The 21,867-nt window shown below is 39.7% G+C and overlaps 2 protein-coding genes across 2 annotated transcripts in view; both read left to right on the top strand.

Annotated features, from left to right (window-relative positions):
* Positions 1–21,867, top strand: part of LOC121920651 (leucyl-cystinyl aminopeptidase-like) — a 409,227-nt gene that overhangs the window by 18,058 nt on the left and 369,302 nt on the right. The window lies entirely within an intron of this gene.
* The window catches only part of LOC121920968 (leucyl and cystinyl aminopeptidase), a 38,373-nt gene that overhangs the window by 844 nt on the left and 15,662 nt on the right, over positions 1–21,867 (top strand). The window contains exons 2-11 of the mRNA XM_042448325.1: positions 919–1,050; positions 1,856–1,976; positions 2,969–3,123; positions 3,930–4,043; positions 7,534–7,665; positions 9,439–9,570; positions 13,545–13,699; positions 14,757–14,845; positions 20,488–20,671; positions 20,785–20,941. Coding sequence (XP_042304259.1) covers positions 919–1,050; positions 1,856–1,976; positions 2,969–3,123; positions 3,930–4,043; positions 7,534–7,665; positions 9,439–9,570; positions 13,545–13,699; positions 14,757–14,845; positions 20,488–20,671; positions 20,785–20,941 — 1,371 coding nt within the window. The remainder of the gene's footprint in view (positions 1–918; positions 1,051–1,855; positions 1,977–2,968; positions 3,124–3,929; positions 4,044–7,533; positions 7,666–9,438; positions 9,571–13,544; positions 13,700–14,756; positions 14,846–20,487; positions 20,672–20,784; positions 20,942–21,867) is intronic.

The following is a 21,867-nucleotide window of genomic DNA, read 5'->3' as shown; positions in this document are numbered from 1 at the left end:
GTTCTTTTTCATAATGTAGCCTCATTCTGTATATAATATATGCTGATTAAAGCTTTTCAAAACTTTTGTATATCAAAATTGTCAAGACTCTTTTTGGAATTTGGGGCTGGTAATGAATGCTTCATGACTAAAAACAAAACAAAACAAAAGCCTTGTATGTTTATTTACATGTTTTAGTTGCCTCCTCATGGCTGTTGGAGCCATTCTTTTTCAAGACTAGAGAATGTTTTTGAAGCAGTCCAATCAGCCAGATAGCATGCAGTCATTTGATGGCATGTCATCACCATGAAGCCAATTGTGTTGAGTAAATGACATAATGTAACTAAATCAGAGTGAGTGTAGGAAGCATTAGTTTTCATCTAATGTACTTTCTGATGTCACACAGTAATAGCCCTGTCTACTTAGTGGCAACACAAAGCAAATATGGAGTGAGGGCAGTGCTTCCTTTTCTGGTCTCTTCCTTTCAGTGTTACTCATTCAAGGAGACTTTGAAATGGAAGTTCTTCCTAAAGTAAATAGCCCATATTTTTGATTCAATCAGTGATTACTATTGCCTAGATCAGGAGTGCATAGGTTGTTGTTCCCCCATACATTTGTTGGACTTCAGCTCTCAGAATCCCCCACTTTTAACTGTGTTGCTAGAACCTCTGGAATTGTAGTCCAAGATTATCTAGATAGCCACAGTTGCTCATGAGTGGCCTTTGTAATATTAATTGCAAGCTGTTAGGCAATGGAGGAAACCCCAGCATCTTGCACCATGCATTCTGTATGTTAGTGTCAATTCTAGACTGTATATTTTTGGATTAGTTTATTTTCTGAGCAACAGTGTAAAAGGCTGTTGCTGCGGTTTAATTCTGTTCATGGCCTCTAGGCAAATGTTTACTTAATTAAATGGCAGTGTCCCATTTGTCTTTCCAGAAAGCAGTCAAACCACTAGCAGATGGATTGGTTCAAGATGAATTCTCAGTGAGTTTGAAAATGAGTACTTACCTAGTAGCTGTCATTGTTGGAAACCTGGCAAATGTCAGTAAGCAAATGGGTGGGATTTTGGTAAGTATACTTCTGGTTCTTGGACACAAATTTCCTTTTTCTTTCCTAATATTTTTCTGGAACAATCTTATGATATATTTTCTGGGTATGTAGGTTAAATGATGTCTCTTAGTTTCTGTCATCAAATTACCAGATGTAGATTGTAGTTTTCTTGTCTGGACCAGTCAGAATCAATTAGCTCTTATCATATTGTTATGAAAGGTTCTCAGAGTTCAGATGATTCTATTAACCCATACACAGGTATAGTTTCAGCACGTACACAGTTGCAGGCGAGATATTGTGAGTTTGTGTCTGTTGGAAAGACCAGGAATCTATTGCTCCTTTCTAGGTCTTTTGCTTCCCACTTTTCTGTGTTTGGGAAGGCAATCTTTGTTTCCCCCACTTTCACTAGTGAGAGTTTTGTATTCATCTGAGGGGGATAATAATCAGCTACTTCTAGTTGAAGGCTGGGTTTAGCCGGTTGGTAGCACAGAACTTTACAGTAAAGAAGTTGTATGAACATCAAAGAAACTATTCTTTTCTCATCAGAAACTAATTTTTTCGAATGGCGATGGTAGGGTTATTGGTTTGCATTTCTTTGTATTACTTGTTAAACAAGTGATTGCGAGAGACACAAAAGTAGTCCTATACAGTCCATTGTGAAATACAAAATCCAGTTCTCTTTAAACCGCTTCATACATGCTGTCATATCAATTGTGTTAGTAAATCCGTAATGCATACAATGTTCTCACTGAAACAGTGTAGATTAATTGTTTGTCTCAATGGGTGTTCATTTGATTTGCCACCATATTTCTCATTGTGATAGGTATCCATCTATGCTGTGCCACAGAAGTCAGTGCACACTGAATATGCTTTGGATACAACTCTGAAGCTTCTTGAGTTTTACCAGAAGTATTTTAATATAACATACCCCCTTCAAAAATTAGGTGAGAGATTTTTCATTATTTTCTTATGTGACTATTTGATATTCTCCCCAAAAAATCTATTATATTTTTTAAAAAAACTCATTTGAGGGGAAGATTGTATTCAGTGCCCAGCTCAGGTTCTCCTCCTCCCCACATGTTGTCTGACAGAGATAATTATCTTAGATCCAAAACACACTGCAAAAATAATCCAGTTTCAGACCACTTATACTGCCCTGGCTCAGTGCTAGGGAATCCTGGGAATTGTAGTTTATTGTGGCACCAAAGCTCTCTGACAGAGAAGGCTAAATGTCTCACAAAACTACTGTTCCTAGAATTCCCTAGCATTGAACCAGGGCAGTTAAAGTGGTCTCAAACTGGATTATTTCTGCAGTATTTTGGACTTTAGTCTGGGTTCTTTTTGCGCCACAGGGCGGACGTCATGTACATGGGATGCGGCCATTGTTACGCCGCCGTGCTAGGGTTAGGGACCATGCGGTTGCCGCACAGCCCCTAACCCTAAAATTGGCACCAGCATGGCACATTTGGCATGGTCTTTACTGCGCCACTGAACTACTTGTTTGGAAGTAGAAGAGAGAATGACTTGCTAAATCAATTTTGTATCTGAGTAGTTGCATGTTCTTTGTTTGAAAGAGGTGCCTACCATTATGATTGGCAAATAACAGGCTGCATCTACACTGCAGAATTAATGCAGTTTGACATTGCTTTAACTGCCATAGCTCAATGCTATGGAATTCTAGAATGTGTGGTTTTTTGAGATAGTTAACCTGCTTTGTCAGGGCAGTATGGTATACCAACAAACTACGTATCCCAGGATTCCTTAGGATGGAGCCATGGCAGTTAAAGTGGTGTCAAGTGCTGTGTGGCAGCAGCCATAGACATGCTTCCTCAGAACAAAGTTTAGTGTGTTTAATTGAGGGATTCAGTAAAAACTGACTTAGACATTTTAAGGCTGCTGGCTTATTTTAAATAATGTTTCATCATACTTCCTGCAGATTTGGTAGCTCTTCCTGACTTTCAAGCTGGGGCTATGGAAAACTGGGGTTTAATTGTTTTTCGGGAAACAGCACTTCTTCATGATGAAAAAATGTCTTCGGCAATGGATAAAAAGAGAGTAGCAGCAGTGATTGCTCATGAGCTGGCACACCAGGTATGAAATGTATTCAACTTTAAATTATTGCCATTCTGATTCAGGCTATTTACAAGTGAATTTCATTTTGTCATATCTGTCGTTTCCCCATAACCCCATGAAAATATGCCACATTAGACTCTCCTTTTGATACATCTCTGTCTGGAAATGGTTCTCCTCCCAATCATTTATGAGAATAGTATGACACTGCCCTCATGTGATATTGGAATAGTACTGTTATGGCAACTTGCACAGGTCATGATTTATGCTTCGGATTTGTATATGCAACAAATAAGGAAGTCTGAGAGAAAATGCATATTATTTTTTTTTAAATCTAGCTTTGATTAAACATTGTTTCTAAAAAGACCAATAGAAGATGAAGATGAAAGATGTCAAAGTGCAAGAACATAGGAATTGCCAAGTTGTGATAAAAAATTTCTGATTACATAAACATAGCAGCAGTTTATTATAAGCCCTCTTTAACCAGAATTGTCTTCAACCAGAATTGTATTTCAAGGTAACTGTATAACTAGGCCAATTTGCAATGGTACATCCTGCAGATAGTACACTTCTGAAATAATTGCTTAATTAGACATTTCTGTATGCTAAGATGCCAGCCCATGCAAGTTTTAAATATATACTGTACATCAACATGGTTTTGTTGAGGCAAGTCCCATGTTGTCCCAGAAATAAGAGCATTGTGTGTGGTTTCATGTTGTCATGGTGGATTACCCATTATTTTCTTTGAACCCTTCAAAAAAAATTTTTTTTAAACATAATTACCTCTTCTGGTGTAATGAGAATATTTGTTTGTTTTACATTCTTAGTGGTTTGGAAATCTAGTGACTATGGAATGGTGGAATGACCTCTGGCTCAATGAAGGATTTGCCACTTTTATGGAAAACTTCGCCATGAAGGAAATTTTTCCAGATATATATAATGTAAGAAAATAATAGATATTTGTATATGTGTTAAAAAAAATCGGTTTAATCTGTTTTACACTTCACTTTCAGAGCCAAGAATTGGTTATAACTTTGCCTAAGAGTCCATTGTTTTAATGAAGAAACTAATTCATATCTGATTCCCATAGTACTGAAAACATTAGCTTTGATATGTAACACAAATGCTCCATGTTCAAATTGCCTTACATCCTATCCCCTTCGCAGTCAAACAGTCTTTTGTGTTTTCTCCCATTGATTTTTCAGTCTCCTATACCTACCAGGCACACATCCCATTTGTGTGTGTGTGTGCCTTCAAGTTTTTGACTTATACATGGAAAATAATATTACTTTATGCATCATCTACAGCCAATCACACTGCTATAGGAAGAAGAAATGGTAGCTTTCCGCTCATAAAAAAAGGAGGAAGTAAGGGGGGAAAAGAAGAAGAAAGATGGCAGCACTTTTAAGACTAAAGTGGTTTTAATTCACATGAGCTTCCTTGGATATAAACCCACTTCTTCTGATGCAATACCAAATGGTATTAAGTCCTCAGGCATAAAAAATATGTATACAGTTGTGGAAGTGGGATAGGATGTAATAAGATGTAGAAATATAGAAATCATGATCCATTTTCTAAATTTTCAAAAGACTGTGTAGTTAAAAGTTTAAAGGTTTTAACCTTTAAAATTGTTTATTTTTAAATACACACACACACACACACACACTTTAAATGCTTTTGTATTGTTTTAAATTTGCTGTGTGCTGCCTTGAGTATTGGGAGTATTAAATATTGGGAGAAAGGTAGGGGAATAATAATAATAACAATAACAGCAACAATAACAACAACAATAATAGTCACTTAGTGCTGATATGTGAGAACAGTGAATCTCTTTATCAGAATTTTGCCAGTTTCCCAAGATTCAAAACTCTCAGAGTTTTGTTATATGTGCAGTCCTCTTGGAGTATCCAAAATGAGTTGCAGTATATATATAGATTTATTACGATCAACTGATCAAACATCAAAAAACATACATCACAATAACTCGTCAAATTGTAAAAGTAGATAATGGTTAAAATTTCACTTATAAAAGTATATTAAAAGAAAATAAAAAATAAAATTTAGAAGTATAAAGTCATTATAAATGCATGAAATCATTATAAAATTTTAACAGACTGAAGAATACAGTATTATGAAATTTTAAGAAACCATCTTACGCCAATAGGCCATTGCTGCTGCACAAAAACTGGCCACCCTTGTTGTTATTGCTGGGCACTGGTCTGCCAGCAAATAAGATACATAAAAGTCATCAGTTCTTCCAGGAAAACGACTAAGAATTGGATAAATAAAAATATGACAATAGCCATAATAAAAAGGACAATCCAATACAACAATACATGACCTATAGTCTCCACTATACCAGTTCCATGTGGGCATATGTGTGTATCATAGGGGATATTTTTGTATCTCCCTTCCAATAAGGCTGAAGGTAGAATATTAAATTTTGCTAAAGTGAATGCTATCCTGTATTTTGGAAGGGTTAGAAGTCTCAAATGGTTAGCTAACAAAAAAACATTGCCATTGTCACTGAAATCAGGCATACAGTGGCTGCTTTTACATGTTTAAAAGTTGCAATCTACAAGCAAATGGTACTGAAGATAAGCAGAAGGTGTGTGTGTTGAGGAAAGGGGAGAAAGCTAATTTTGCCAATCTAAATTGAAACACAGTGATATATATTTTTTTTAATTGAGATATTCATCAGACCCTATAGCAACAGTTCTAAAGAACATTCAGAATTCAAGCAGCTGTGTTGAAGCATATCAACAAGCCAGTTTTAGCAGTGTCCTCTCTAAGAAGATCAGATCTTTTGCAAAGTTAGCGAACCTCAGTTCTCCATTCAAGAACAAAATATTTTGTATTTTGCAGCTAGGATAGCTCATAACAACACATTGCTGATGAAAAGTATATTGTTTCTCCACAGCTGGTGTAAGGATTACTGACTAAAACCTAGAGGGAACAGGGAAACCTGAGGGAGATGGCAAGCAGTGTCATCATCCCTGTTAATGAAATGTCCCTCTGCTTTGACTGTAAGCCTGACTATACCAAAGCACTGAAAGTAACTGGAGACTATCACATAGGCCCCGAACAGACAGGCCAAATGAAGTGGCTTCAAATGACGCATGCTTCCAAAGCGGGCTGAAACTGTGTTCCAGTCCTTTGCACCAAAGCAAAAAGGAGCCAGGATAATATGCCTCCTGGTGGTGTGGGTTGGGTCTTGCGGCCATGGCCTGCTTTGAGAGGAGGCCATTGGGTTGGCACGGTTCCGACCCGCCTTCAGTCAGAAAAGACTCTAACCTTTCTTTCCCCCCCTTCTGTTCTGGCCCATAGTTGAACTCATTATGAGCCTATGTATTCTAGTGCTTGCAAAATCTATACTAGTTATGTCAGATGCATTTTTGTACTTCTGAAGTTTAAAAAAAGTCTTGAGAAGCTTGACTTTTCAAGTTCATGTGTTTCTGCAATAGTGTATAGGATATGTAGTAGAATAATACTGATTCAGTTTTTGAAAGTAAAGATGAGAAATTCAGCTTAAGGCGTATTTCTCTTTTTCCACCAAAGAATGGCTGATGTCTCTGCATATTATTTTCTGCCCAGGAGTATTAGACTTTGAACTTGATGAACAAAATTGCACACATCTAGCTGACATGTGTGCCACTTGGTGGTGCCAGATTGCTTTGCTAAAGAGAAAATTGCTTTGTGAGGAAGTGACTCAACTAGTTGGCTCACACTATTCACCACTTTCCCTTCGCTTTCCATCCCCCATCAATATCTTTTGGAATGTATGACCACTTGGAGCTGACCTTGGACAATGATTGACAATGTCCACCTATGGAATATATGTTCAGGAACTGGGGCTAAAAATGTGTTAAAGTTTTGTGCATAAAACATATTATATTGCAGGGGTAGGCAACCCTTTTGAGCCGGGGGCTGGGTTGCTGTCCCTCAGACAACTGGGGGGCCGAAGCAAATAATAATAATAATAAAAAATAATTAAAAAAAATTTTTTTTTAAAAAATTAAATAAATAAATAAACCAGGACAAATGTAGGACAAAATTTTCAAATGGAGGGCACTTTTTAAATAAAAAATGGAGGACATGCGAAAAAATTTGCTGATTTTTTAAAAAATTGTTAAGATAAAAGCATATTTCTGAGGCTTCTATAGACAATTGCCCCACCATGCCCCTCGCATGAGACGCCAAAGGCCCCGGTGGCAATCGGCGGCAGGACTGGGCTGGGGCTGGTCCCAAGGCCTCGCCGGGCCGCATCCGGCCCACAGGCCACAGGTTGCCTACCCCTGTTACATTGCATAAAACACATTATAGCTTGATTTATCTAGTTCACTGGGTAAATCGGTAATGTACGCCTATGCATGAATATCACTGTATTCCTATGCATGAATAGGTTAATAGAAGCTACTTCTCATTCTTCAGGATGACTCTTTTCTAAATCAGCGTTTTAAGACCATGGAGAAAGATGCCATGAATTCGTCTCACTCCATCTCCCTGGCTGTCAAGACATCGGAAGAGATCGAAGAAATGTTTGATGCGGTCTCCTATATCAAGGTAACTTCAAAAGTTCTGATCAATGTGCTTTTAATGAAATTAAATACACTTGCAAAGTTCACACAAATATGTTTCAAATCACATTCTTGGTGCGGGAAACAGCAGGTCATGAGCTTAAGGGGAAATAAGTGTTTCTAGGTTGCATTAGGAGGGAGGTAGCGAGCATAATGGAAAACATACAGAACTATGTGAAGAATTATTTAAAACTGAAATTTCAGCAAAACAACCAGTTTTAGAAATAAGTTCCATTATTCAAAAACTTTTTTCCAGTAAAACATTCTTGTTCTTTTACATTTTCATTCCTATTCAAATTATAAGATTAAGCCTAGCCTTTTCAGCTTCCTTCTTCTATTCATGCAGCTATGAGATCAATTGTATTGTTTTATTCAAACCTTAAACTATGATTAATCTTAACTGTGGTTCATGAATACAAACCAGCTTTGTAGAATATGGTTTGAAATTGACTTGTTTAACGCACTATAATTACGCTTAACAATAATTATTCCAGCCTGGACTACACTGCAAGTGTGGTTAATTACATTTCCTGCCTGTCTGCTGTTTTTCAGCAATGATAGGAGTGTATTTCAGCAAAATTAACACTAAAGAAAAGGAAAATTGCTTTGAGCTTTGTATGCCTGCCCATGATTCAAGCCTGCAAGAGAAACACCTTGGTCATCTCTAAAAATGGAAACAAGGAAGGGTATAAACCTATAGGGCATTCCTGAAGCTTTATCTTTAGTTAATACACTTGAAAGTGGCACAGTTACTCTAGGGTGTAATTTATAAGTATTTGGAATGTCTCTTCCTTTGATATTTAAGTTTCTGTTTCCCCTTGAATGTTATGATATGGCATATATGTGATATATTATGCTATATCATGTATTTATTACGATCCTTTAATTCAAAGAAAGAATTGTTGTAGCAAAGTGAATGTATTTGCTTTCAGTAGATAAAATTAATCATATGCACCCATGAAGCACAGAAAGAAGACATTGTCTGAATAGATAATGACTTTAGTAGCAACAAGTAATGATTTAAAATCCACATATAAATGTGTAGAAAACAGATGCACGTGAAATGTTTCCCTACCCCCACATCTTTGGTATTTCTAATCAGTCCCAATCTTTTGTGGCCAGATCACATCTTGCTCAGATTAGAAAAATGGCTAAGAGTAACTTTTACCCTCACATCTGTTAGCATGGCCAGAGGTGAAGTATCTTGCATATCCCAGAGCTGTTGATATGAGAGGGAGGGGGTTCACAGTATGGGGACACATTATCCTTCTGAATTTTTAGTTGTGCTATCTTCAGCCATGCCCATCTGCTCATGATCATCAGGTTCTGCCCAATTTGCAGACATCTGGAAGCAACAGTAAACACATGCACAAGCATAGTGGAGCCTGCTTTATATTCCTCTCTTTGTTAGCTGCTTTTTCAAGGCAATCTATTTGTGTACAGTGGCTGATCACATGGATTTTGTGAGTATCACTGCAGTCTCCCTCAACCTCCTGTTGGTTGATTGATTCAGTAGGAATGCCCTCCATTTTATATATGAATAATTGCAGCTTGTCAGCATTTAAATGTTGTGGTTTATGTGTATCAGACTACAAAGCTATAAAGGTGGTGTGTGTGAGTGAGAGAAAGAGAGAGAGAGAGAGAGAATGAGAGAGAGAGAAGAAAACTTGTCAGGAGTCTATCTTGTCAGCTGAAGCAGAAGATTTCAACAATGAATTACAGTGAAAAATGGAATGTACTTTATTTATTTTTCTTACAGGGAGCTTCTCTTTTGATGATGTTGAAGAACTTTCTTCAAAGTGATGGCTTCCAAGCTGGCATTCAGATCTATTTGCATGACCATAGCTATGGCTCCACCTACAGTGATAACTTATGGGATAGCATGAATGAGGTAAATGAGGCAGGGAGAATGAAGGATGGTGTCCACATTGACCATATCTACCAATTATTCCATGGCTGAAATTTACTGTGCCTATCAGTGTTGCTGTAATGAAACCATAGAAATTTCATGTCAGAGATTATTGGGGGGGGGGGGTCCAAGTAGAATAAAACAATGGAATTCTAAACAGCAAGAAAACTTTAATATAGCATAGTTATTAAGGTATTAAAGGTCTTAAAATGCTTAGGAAATTGAAAAGGTCTTCATCTAGTGCAGAAAATATCCCAATGGCCCAAAACAGACATGCAGGAAAGAGCATCTTCCAGAGGCTTTTGGGGCAGGGTGTGCAGTCAGAAGTCTTGTAGAGAGTGTGCCTGGTCAGGAAAAGCTGGCACAAGAAGGAGCCAGCTCTTTGCTAGCGTCCCATTTGGGACTGAGGAGGCAGCCTGGATCCAGGATTAGGTTGTGCAGTCGCTGGAGCAACTGGGGCTGGAGTGGCCTGAGGCTGTTCCAAGCTGCCAGTCTGCATGGTCCCAGTATGGATGCAGTAGGATCCTGGGAAGGACAGTTCATAACTGGGTGACACTATCACTGAAACATTCCCTCTCTAATGGCCATTTGTTACACCATTAGAAAGAGATGTTAAAATATTATATAATATGATTATATTGGCCAATTCCAGTTAATAGGTTTCGTTCCAAAAGCTTTGGACTAGCTGACATTTTCTGGCTGTTTCCAGAGGTAGTCCCATGTATGACAAGCTGCAGTAATCCAAACAGAATCTTACTAAAGCATTCATAATTGCTGCAAGTCTCAACAGACTTGTAGTTGATGTAACAACTTAAAGCTGGTAAAAGGCACTGTGTGCTGAAGAAGACACATGCCTCTCCAGTGACAATGTTAGATTGAAGAGCATCATTGAAATTACAAACTTACTCATTAGTTGGAATATGGTCTAGCCTTATTTCCTCAAAAGTCTCAACTAAAACTTTTATCAAAGATGTATCCAGGATCTAATGATAAGGAGGATCTCCTCTTAAAAATCTTGATCACTCTTCTTAGAGGTACCGTAAATATATTTGTCTATAAGTCAAAAAATGTAAGTCCCAAAATGGACTCCAAAATCCTAGGTAGATGTATATACGTGTCAATATGGTAATACTTCTCCACAAACCTTGGGAAAGCTGTGGAGAAGGGAGGGAGGAGAGAGAAATCAGAGGCCTGCATCCCCCTTTTTGCAAGCCAGCAGCCTTGGGGAAAGTTGTGGGGAAGGGAGGGAAATTGGAGGTTTGTGTCCACGTTTTGCATGCCCAGACTGTGACCCTTGGGAGAGGTCCAGAAAAGGAGAAGGAGGGAGTGAAGTTACATGCCCCTGAGTTTGACCCTTGCAACATCCATTATTTTGCCCCCAAAACCTGCCCTCGACTTATACATGAAGTCGACTTATACACAAGTATTTACGATAATATCCTTGCTTTCCTTTTGAATGTGCTTATCAGCAATCCACTAATTGTCTTGATAAGCCCAGCCTTCACAAACACGGGGAAGTCTTTTTTGGGTAGGCCTTGTTCTCAGCTACTGATGTTTGTGCAGATGATAATAACCAAGAAAGAGCATTTAATAATTGTAGAACTGTAATTATGGTCAAATTTTTAAATTTAGACACTCTTTTAAGGTTTGCAAGGAATAGAAAGCATGAACCACATGCTTAATCCATTTTCTTTTGTTTTTAATCAGGTGATTTTAGTAGTTAGTTGCTCTTTTCAGTGTTGAAAAGTAGGGCTTAAGTTCGTGTAAATAAAATGTGTACCGTATTTTCCAGCGTACAAGATGACTTTTTAGCCCAGGAAAATCTTCCCCAAAGTTGGGGGCCATCTTGTACGCTGGAAAGCCGCTGGGTCCTAAAGAGAGCCCTCGGCAGCAAAGCCTTCTCCCAAAGGCAAAGGGGCATCCTCCTCTGTTCCTTCCCTTTCCTTCCTCCCCTTCCTTCCTTCCTTCCCTCTCTTTCTCCCCTTCCTTCTCTCCCTCCCTCCCTCCTTCCTTCCCTTTTTCTTCCTTTTGTTCTCTTCCTTCCTTCCTTGTTCCCTCCCCCTCCTGTCCTCCTTTTCCCAGGTGCCCTGGGGGAAAGCGAGGGCAGCGGATGGCAGAAGGTCTTTCTACCGCCAATTTGGTGACTTTCACATGAAAATGGGGATTTTAAAGAGCTTTTGGTGTGGTTTTGGTGTCTGGCTCTATTTCAGGGCAGATTTGCTGACTTTTGCCCATTTCAGCTCCAGCCCTGACTCTAAGAGCGAGGCTGGCTACAGAGCAACCAACCCTTTGGAGTGTCACACACTCACAGTTTTCAGCCAATCAGAGAGAGGAATGGAGAGTGGTCGCCCCTGCCACACAAAAACTCAATCCCAGGATTCCCTGTTTTTTCAAGGGAATTGCCTCCACACTTCCAGATCAACAGCCCCAGAGAATGGAGTCTACAGCATATCAGTGTTGCCAATTTAAGTCCACTTCTGTAGGTGCATTTGGATTTAATAATGATAACAATAATGGTGATGATGATAGAGAGATAGATCTTGTAGCACCTTTGAGACTCACTGAAAGAAAAGTTGGCAGCTTTCCTAGACTTAAGCGTACTTCCTCAGATGCATGGGAATTGTAGTTCATTGCGGCACCAGAGCTCTTTCTCACAAAACTACCATTCCCAGGGTTCCCTAGCACTGAACCAGGGCAGCTAAAGCGGTCTCAAACTGGATTATTTCTGCAGTATGGATTGGAACTTGAGCATTTTTAATAACGAAGGTCCAAAACACACTGCAGAAATAATCCAGTTTGTGACCACTTTAACTCTCCTGGCTCAGTGCTAGGGAATCCTGGGAATTGTAGTTTGTTGTGGCACCAGAGCTCTTTCTGATAGAGAAGGCTCAATGTCTCACAAAACTACCATTCCCAGGGTTCCCTAGCACTGAGCCAGGGCAGTTAAAGCAGTCTCAAACTGGATTATTTCTGCAGTGTGTCTTGGATCCAACTCAGGCTGCATCTTCACTCCAGAGACAATCCAGTTTCATACCGTTTTAACTGCCATGGCCCAGTGCTATGAAATCCTGGGAATTTGTCACACCAAAGTTTGCTGAGAGAGAAGGTTAAATGTCTCAGAAAACTAGATTTCCCAGGATTCCATAGCACTGAGCCAGGGCAGTTAAAGGGGTGTCAAACTGGATTATTTCTGCAGTGCAGTTGCAGCCTAACACATTTCTATTTGGCACAAAGCTTCCTGGGCTTTGATTCCAATAGGAGCCACTTGAACTGCCACGGCTCCATCCATACAGAATCCCTGGGATTTGTAGTTTGGAGCAGTGCCCCCCCCCGCATTCTTTGGGCAGAGAAGGCAAAAGACCTTATAAAACTAGGATTCCAATAGGATGGAGCAGCAGCTCTTAAAGTGGTGTCAAACTGCATTAATTCTAAAGTGTAGATGCACCAAGAGGAAGGGCGGGAGGAGTTGTCAAGGCGGGTGAAATAATGTTGTGTATGCTGTTATTTCAAACGTGGAACACACTCCTTCCTCAGAGTGTAGTGGAGTCTCCCTCCTCTTCCCCTCCTTTTCTTCTTTCTCGTTCTCCTTTTTTCTCCTCCCCCCTCTTTCTCCTCTGCCACTGCTGCTGTTGTTGTGTGCCTTCAGCTCCTTTCTGACTTATCGTGGAAGAGAGGGGTAGTCTTATACGGTGAGTATATCCCAAACACTCTATTTTAAGTTGTAAAGTTGGGGGTTGTCTTATACGCCGGAATATACAGTATATCTTTTGTGTAAAGCAGGGGTAGGCAACCAGATTTTGTTGGGCTGTAACTCCTGCCAACCCTAGTCAGCATAACAATGGTGTCAATGATGGAAGGCTGTTTGTTTAGTGAACTGAAAAGCAAAGCACTGATCACATATGTCTCACTGCAGTATTTTTTCCTCAAAGGTTGTTCTTCTGTATGTGTTTTCCTAGATAACAAATGAAACAGTAAATATAAAAAGCATTATGAAAACTTGGACTGCTCAGAAAGGATTTCCCTTGGTGACTGTTAGAAGAGAAGGAAAACGCATCCATCTCCAGCAAGAGAAATTTGTGCATAATCTGGAAAATCAAACCTTTCCTTCAAGGTTTATTTCTTTACCTCTTGTTTTTCCTTTGAGTAGTCTAATTATATTTATAGGCTTTTGCTGTCCATACATTAATATACACACTTGTACAAGCAAGTCAAATAGACAGTAGATTTACCTTTCCACTGCATTTGAAAGTTGTCTTGCAATAGATTGGGGAAGCAGTGATAAGACTGAGAAGATGAAGGTAAAGGATGAAGTATTGAGTTAATAGAGTTAAACTGTTTCCCCTCTCAAGATAGTAAATTGCTGCCATACATAGCTTTCAGCAAGTTATTCTGAGCAGGCCAGACCAGATGTTGAATGAGGGAAAAGAACACTGCCTGGTTGTGTGTATGGTGATCTAGCAGGCCAGCCATAGGTATGATTACAGAAACCTGATTCAATGCATATGATGTCCTCCACCTAGGTAGAGATGACAGTGTTTGTGTGATTTTATATGCAGTAGAGGTGTTGTTGTTACAGTCAAGAATAAAAGTAGCTGAACTCTTTTTCAGTGTTGCATGCAGCACTGAATTAAAGTGCAGAACAGTTCAAATACTCCATAATACTAAGAATAGCTGAGATTGTTAATACTTTTCATAATAGGGTGATGGTAATAATACTTCTGTTGCACTTAGGTGAATTTTTCTCCAGTTCTATGCTTCTGCCTATATTTGTAGTTAGAAATTGGATTTAACTATTCATGTTTGAGCTATTAAAACAAAAGCTCCTTCCAGGGCTATCTATGTAGTGATTTGCTTCTACAAAACTCTTCTATTGGCATTCCATCAATAAGGGAAACTGCAGTGAGCCAAAAAGCAGTCATCACCATATTGCTAGGAAATACTGTTATTAGACTGACTTGTGACTCTAGTTAGAATGATAACATTTACTCTGGGATACACAGTAAGGCTTGTTTCTTATAATTGCTTCCTTGCTCTATCTTACTAATTAAAAAAACCCTACAGTATATATTCCCAAATAAATGTCAAGAATAATAGCTATGTAATAATACTACACAAAATACCTGTAGAATATTACAATCTGATAGTGTGTAAAACTTTTTCTTTTTCAGATATCTGTGGCATATACCTCTTTCTTACAAAACCAGCAATCGCAGCTCATTTCGCCCCTTTAATGTATATTTGCTGGATCAAAAATCAGGTATGTTTTGTGTCTTTGGAAGTGTATTTTGAAAACATGGAAATGGCTGACTTCATTTGGATAAAATCTCCTGTTGCCAAAAAAAAAAAAAAAGAAAAAAAAAGAGGGAAGATGATCTTGGGCTTCCCATAGGCATCTACTTTGCCACAGTAGGAAAGTGTTTGCTGGACAAGATTGACCTAGTGTATACCTTACGCAAGGCTGGTTACAATAATTTAAAATAGACATTAGCTAAAAGACTGCATTACAGAAGTTTTTAAAAAAGCAATTAAGCAATAACAGTATCAAAAGCAGTTAGTTAAAACAATTTAAAATACATTTAAAACAGGAGGGCACTTATCCAGGAGAGCATATTTTGTGTGATACCTTGTCTGATGTCATTTATTTCCCAGTTCCTCTCTAGGTGCCCAACAGCAACTGGAGGAGGCTCTTAAGTGCAGCTCAGCGACCATTCCCCAACCACTGATTGTAGGGGATTGCCTGGACCTTTTCCTTTGGGAACCCAGGAAGAGGGTGAAACTCCCATTCCAAGTATAAGGCTTTAGTTTCCCCTCAACTACTTAGGGGAAGCTGGAATGTATCTGTGCATACCCCCATAGCCAGTCAGTGGCCAGGAAGACAGCTGCACCAGGAAGCCCCCACAACTGGTGTTGCACATGTAGTGCAAAGAGTACCACACAAGGAGATACTGGACACTGCCTTCTGCAACATCCTCAGAAGTAGACTAGCACACGTAACCAACCAAAATGGAGTCTCCATGTTTTTAGTCTGGTTTTCTGTTTTTTAAAAACTCAACACTTTTGAAGGTACCCAAGCAGGCATTTCCTACTGTTTGTTGCCCATGATTATTGAACTTAATACGTCGTTGTGAAGGATTGGGGCTACAGGGTTGTGTTGAGCGGGCTGAGAGCATAGTGGAGGGATGAGAGGGCCCAGGGGAGAGGGAAGGGAGGTTGAGGAGCAATAAGTGGATGCCAGGCAGAGGAAGGGGGAGGAGAGACCACACCTGGGGGGTAGGGAGGAGGTGAGCGTCTTCCTTTTAAGGAGAGTTGGAGAAAGTCTAGGGGGAGGCATGGCTGAAGGAGATTGGGATGGGGGACTGTGGAAGACCAACAGAGGGGAGCAGTGACCCGAAGCCCGGTTCGAGACAGGTGCCCTATAACCCTTCAAGCCTCTTGACTAGTACTCCCCAACCCCAACTAGTACTCCTCGCCATAGTACTCCCCAACCCTAGGTGGGAAGGTGTCCTGGACTGCGGCCAGCACACACACAAACCAACGCTGATAGTGATGGCTCAGCAAGAAAGGAGCTGGGACACAGTCTACAGACCTTTCTGTTAGTCCGAGAGAAGCAAGCCACAAACAAAGCCAAGGTCAGGATACCAGAGTTCATGGAAGTCAGTTTGGTCCAAGGTCAGGGCAGCCAGAAGGTAGCAATAGTCCAGTTCATTCCAAAGTCATAGGTCCAAGAAAAGGTTCAAGGAAACAAGAAGCCAGTGCTGACAGCAATCACCAAGAAGGATTCTGCAATAATTGCTGGCAAAGGGTCGGTGTTCCCCAGCTGCTTAAATGCAAGACGTCCTCCCTTGTGCCAGCTGTGACTTATCAGCAGCTTGCCTCTGCAAGCCTCCTGGATCGACGCATGCAAGAACTCTCAGCTCTTCACTGCCTAAAGGAAGGAACCTCTAGGCATGGTTCTTCCCCAGAATCACCACTAGGCTGCTGAGCCTCAGGAGGGATCCCCACAGAGCTAGGACCTGGCTGAGGTTCAACCCCTGGGGCTGGGAGATCAGGGTTGGGGTCTGGCAGGGCAGGATTAGGACCTGGTATAGCCTCCATCTCCTCTTGCACTTGAGGAGCCACGGCCTCCTCCGAGTCCTCTGAGTCCTGCTCTTGGCTGGCCATGACATAAGGCGACTGGAGGCTGGTGCCGCATAAAGAGGGCCTGAGTTGGCTACAGCCTTCCCACAGTAACTTAGAGGGTGCCTGGTGGGACCCTTGAGGGCAGAGGTGGGAGCATGGCCAACGTCCCAAAGGGTAGGAGAAGTTTAAGGTGGAACGCCAGGAAAAGCTCTGTTGGCAGGAGCCCCCTCCTTCTCAAGATAAATAGAGAGAGAGAGAGAGACGAGCCAGACGCAGCTGGAGAATACCCCACCAGGACACCAAGGGATGAGGGACAAGGACTGGCGGGCAGGTGGTTTGCTTGGTCGAGGAACATGGAACACCTGAAGATTGTTAGGCAGCGAGAAGTCAAGCCCAGACAGCAAAGTCGTGACTGGGCATTTTCTGTTTTAAGTTACTTTCCTTTTGGTTAATAAACATTCTTACAATTGATAGTGGTATGCATGTACTTGTAGTGGGAAAGATGGAGCCTAGATCACCCGTTCCACCAATGCCACCCCTGGCCCCACCCACAGTCATACTCTAAGTCCAATGCTCTGTATTTAGAGCTTGTTTTAGAGCTTGATTCCGAAAGACTCATGGCACATAGCAGAAACCATTTTATCTGTAGAAATGGTGCATATTCAAGTGCTCTTTAAAAGCAAAAATGTAGCCTTTGCACCTCTGAACCAAGGCTTAGAAATAACTGGTTGCTTGCACTTATTTCCTTTCCATCATAACTGAGGTTTACTAGATTATATTATAATTGTAAATTAATGAGGGGTAATGTAATATAATGTAGATAACTTTTGTAATGTAACTGTAATGCCCAATCTTCTGTATCCATGGATTCTGCATCTACTGATTCAATCTTGAACAGCTTGAAAATACATTTTTTAAAAAAAATCTAAAAAGTAAACCTTGATGTTTGCCATTTTATATAAGAGATGCCATTTTACTATGAAATTGTATATAATGGCACTTGAACATCCATGGATTTCGGTATCCACAAAGGGTCCTGGAATCCAACCCCAGTAGATACCAAGTGCTGACTATAACTGTAACTGTTTATTTATTTTATAGTTACATTTGTGTATGTGTGGTATCAGTAAATGGTGGAAGAAGAGATATTGGCTTGTAGTATGCTTTGTGCTACAGCTTTTGCCCTATTTTGGGTGCTGAAGCAATGACAAAGTGGCTGAAAGTGTAGTTGTTTTGTACAATAAGCTAATTATTTGCAGCATTCAGATTTTTTTTTAAAAAAACAACAACTTAAAAGTAACAGCTCTGTTTGGTTTTGAAAATGAAGGTGTCAAGTTAATTTGCAACTGTTACAATAACTACCTACTTTTGGGGCCTTAAAAGTCTAATGGTAAGTATATATAATGGTATGTACTGTATATATACATATACACACAGCTTTTTCTGTGTGCTACAGAAAATGATTCTGAATTTTAGCAGAATCAGTGCTTAATAAATAACAAAACCTGTGTTCCTGGCCTCTAAATTCAGATACAGTTTTGCGAAAATGTTTATAAACTCTTAATTCCTGGACTCTTTTGATCTGAGCAGTGTCTTCCTATTGACACAGTATTGTACAAATACAAACATGGCTTATTATGATTTGAATATGCTAGCTTGGAAAAATGGTGACACTTGTAAATATGTTGAGGACTTGAGAAGGCAGATACAGAAGATAAGAAAATAGATCCAAACTAAAACTTTTCAGGCCTGATGTAACAATACAACCTGTTTACCTAAGGTCAACCAATGTATACATTTAAGGCTGTGTTTCTGCTGCACCCCGCCTCTTTTGCTAATGGAGCTTCTCTCTTTTGAGGTTTGTAGTTACATATCTGTCTTTGATGAGTAATCTGAATACATCTTCTGTTTGGCTTTGAGGAATGGGAAGGGCAGCTATGAAAGAACTGGAAAAGATACTGAAGAGCAAAGAGATACAACTGAGCACTAATGTCAGAATCGTTCAGACCATTGTATTCCCAATTACCTTGTATGAATGTGAGAGTTGGATAGTGAAGGAAGCAGACAGAAAGAAAATCAATGGTGCTTGAGTACAGTACTTAGGATACCGTGGACAGCCAAGAAGACAAACAAATGGGTTGTTGAACAAATCAGACCAGGGCTCTCCTTGGAAGCAAAGATTATCAAGTTTGGCCACATAATGAGAAGGCACAGATCACTAGAAAAAATAATAATGCTAGGAAAGGTAGAAGGTAGAAGAAAGAGAGGAAGACCACAAACCAGATGGATAGAGTCAATGGCGGGGGGGGGGGTGAGCAAGGGCTTGCAGGATCTGGGCAGGGCAGTGGAGGATAGGGATTATTGAAGATGTCTCATTCACAGGGTCACCATGAGTCAGACCTGATTCGAAGGCAGCTAACAACAATAACAACATCTTTGGGTCTAGCAAACCTGCTTTGCAGTAGTAATGGGAACTGAGTTTGGAGTGGATAGCTTTCTGTAACCTAAAATACACCCTCTAAAATATAAAGTGGATGAGGCAGTAGAGCCAACCAAAGAGATTCAAAGATTTAACTTCTGGACAGATAACATTTTTATAATTAAAAACTGATACCCAGAAAATATGAAAGCAGCCTGTGTTAAAAAAATAATAATGGATATGTATATATACACATACTGCTGCCAAAATTTAGGCTGCTGCATAGTTGAGGTGTTAAATATGCTAATGAAAAGCAGGAGACCTATTTTAAAGAAGGGTCTTAAAATGATATCCGTCTCCCATACTTTCTCGAAAAAGCATGCAAAAAGGATGGTGTTGGGTACTTCTTTCAACTATAGAGCTGGCCATGACATATATCTTCACTGTGGGATTGCTGTGGAATATTTTTATACTAAGATGACATGTTTCTAGATTTTGTCTTTTTCTTTTTATGCACAGTAAAGTGAATGACAAGACAGGATTAGGCATGTTGATGTGATTTTTAGATGGGTTAAACTCTCTGCATTTCCCCCCCCCCTCTGGCCCATATGCCTATCCAGAAATTAAACAGAGCTTCATGATTTTTTATTTTGTTTTCTTTAGATTGTTAAAGATTATTATGACAGGAGGTTTCTCCCAGTAATAATATAAATAGCCTATCACCATAGGGTTAACTTGAACAATTGGATGTGCCTATTTAGGCCATGCAGTGCTTCACAGTTCATACCTATACAAGTGACCATTTCCTCTTCTCATTCACATGGATGCTAGGGATAAATGCACCTGGCTGGGCAATGTGCACAAGTAGCTTGATACTTTGCAATAGTGTTGTGCAAAAAAGACTTGTCCAAAGAATGCTTTCCACACATAAAAGGCTATACTCATGTGTCCTGAATTAGGAGCTTGGCCAGATATATGGTCATGCTTTGTGATGCTGAAATGTTTATCCTTTATAGAGTGAATTTGACATTTATTACTGTTTTATTATGGGATGTCTTGCATACAAGAGATGCCTTTTTTCCATTGCCATATACAAACTTTTTTTGTGTTATGAGCCAGTCATAACATAGGCTGGAAGAATGATTCCTGGACAACCTTCAACCAACTGCATTCAAGAAGTACTCCACAGATGTAAATATTGATTAGGTGTAACTTGCCACAGTTTTCTGAAAAAGTGAGGAAGGTAGATACCTTCTTGAGTGTTGCAAATAAAGAATTTTTGTATTTGTGATTGTCTTAAAATTAGGAAGAATTGTTAACACTGAAGAAAAGCAATCCTCTCTTTCTCTTTTTCTGCCCAGGTACTATTGACCTTCCAGGTCCAGTAGAGTGGATAAAATTCAATGTAGACTCAGATGGTTACTACGTTGTGCAGTATGCTGAAGATGACTGGAATGCTCTAATTGACTTACTGAAGAATGATCCTGCTGCTTTAAGCCCCAAAGACAGAGCAAATCTGATCCATAACATTTTTAATCTAGCAGGGTAATTCTGTAAACTTATACAAACTCTGATTTGATTTTTTTCCTCAGGTAAAAGTGAAAAAAAATTCTTGGTCAAAATGCTTAACTATTTCTTGTTTGTTGTTACTCCTTTAGGGTGGGAAAGGTGCCGTTGGCAATGGCCTTTAAGCTGATTGACTATCTACCAAAAGAAAATAGCACTGCTCCAATTACACAAGCTTTATACCAAATGAGTCATATCTTCAACCTAGTTGAAAAAAGGAGAATGCAGGCCCTTGCATCCAGAGTACTGGTAAGTTCTTTTAAACTGTTAGATGTTCATGTTGTGTCGCACAGTTCCTGATGCAAAGTACAGTCATCCCTCCATATTTGCGGATTTGATATTTGCGGATTTGATTATTCACGGATTTCATTAATATGTTCTCTCTAGGACTGTCTAGGTCCTACAGTGCAACTCTGTGGTCAACTTTAACTAGATGTTGCACTGAAAGACCATTTGTAGCTACTCCAGTGCAATTCTATGGTCTATGTATGTTGGACATTGACCACAGAGTTGAACTGGAGGACCTAGAGATTCCTAGAGAGGTGTCCTCTCAGGTAAAAACAGTGTTTTTGTTATTTGCGGTTTTTCCATATTCACGGGGGTCTTGTTCTCCTAAACCTAGCGAATATGGAGGGACAACTGTATATGTGACATTCATTCTACTTTTGCATATGAAATGTTTATGTGTTTATATTTTGTTGTTTGAGTGTTGGATTATGACTCTGGAGACCAGGGTTTGAAAAATGGTTTGTCCATGTAAGCCTGATGAGTGACCTTGGGCAACTCACTCTCTCAGCCTCAGAAAATGGCAATGGCAAACCCCCTCTGAAGAAACTGCCAAGAAATCCCAATAATAGGTTTGCATTAGGGTTGCCATGGTTTGGTAGTGACTTGAAGTCACACAACAACAATGATAACAACAGTGATATTTTACTTATTTGTAGGTTTTGCCACAACATATTGTAGTATCTCAGTAGATGAAAAGACTATCTGCATATAGCTGCATTCCTTGTATCATGGTGCACAGTGATGGTTATTCCACACAAAATAAAAAAAGTAGCATGTACCTTTCATTTCTTTAAAATTATCCTAATATTTGTAACTAAATTCTATCTATTCTAATCATGTGGTTAAGACTGATAGTACCCATAATATGGGGGTGCATCTGGAGATGG

Source organism: Sceloporus undulatus, chromosome 2 (genome assembly GCF_019175285.1).
Source record: "Sceloporus undulatus isolate JIND9_A2432 ecotype Alabama chromosome 2, SceUnd_v1.1, whole genome shotgun sequence".
In the NCBI taxonomy this organism is placed as follows: Eukaryota; Metazoa; Chordata; class Lepidosauria; order Squamata; family Phrynosomatidae; genus Sceloporus; species Sceloporus undulatus.
Note: the sequence above shows the minus strand (reverse complement) of the source record. Positions and strands in the feature narration are given on the sequence as shown.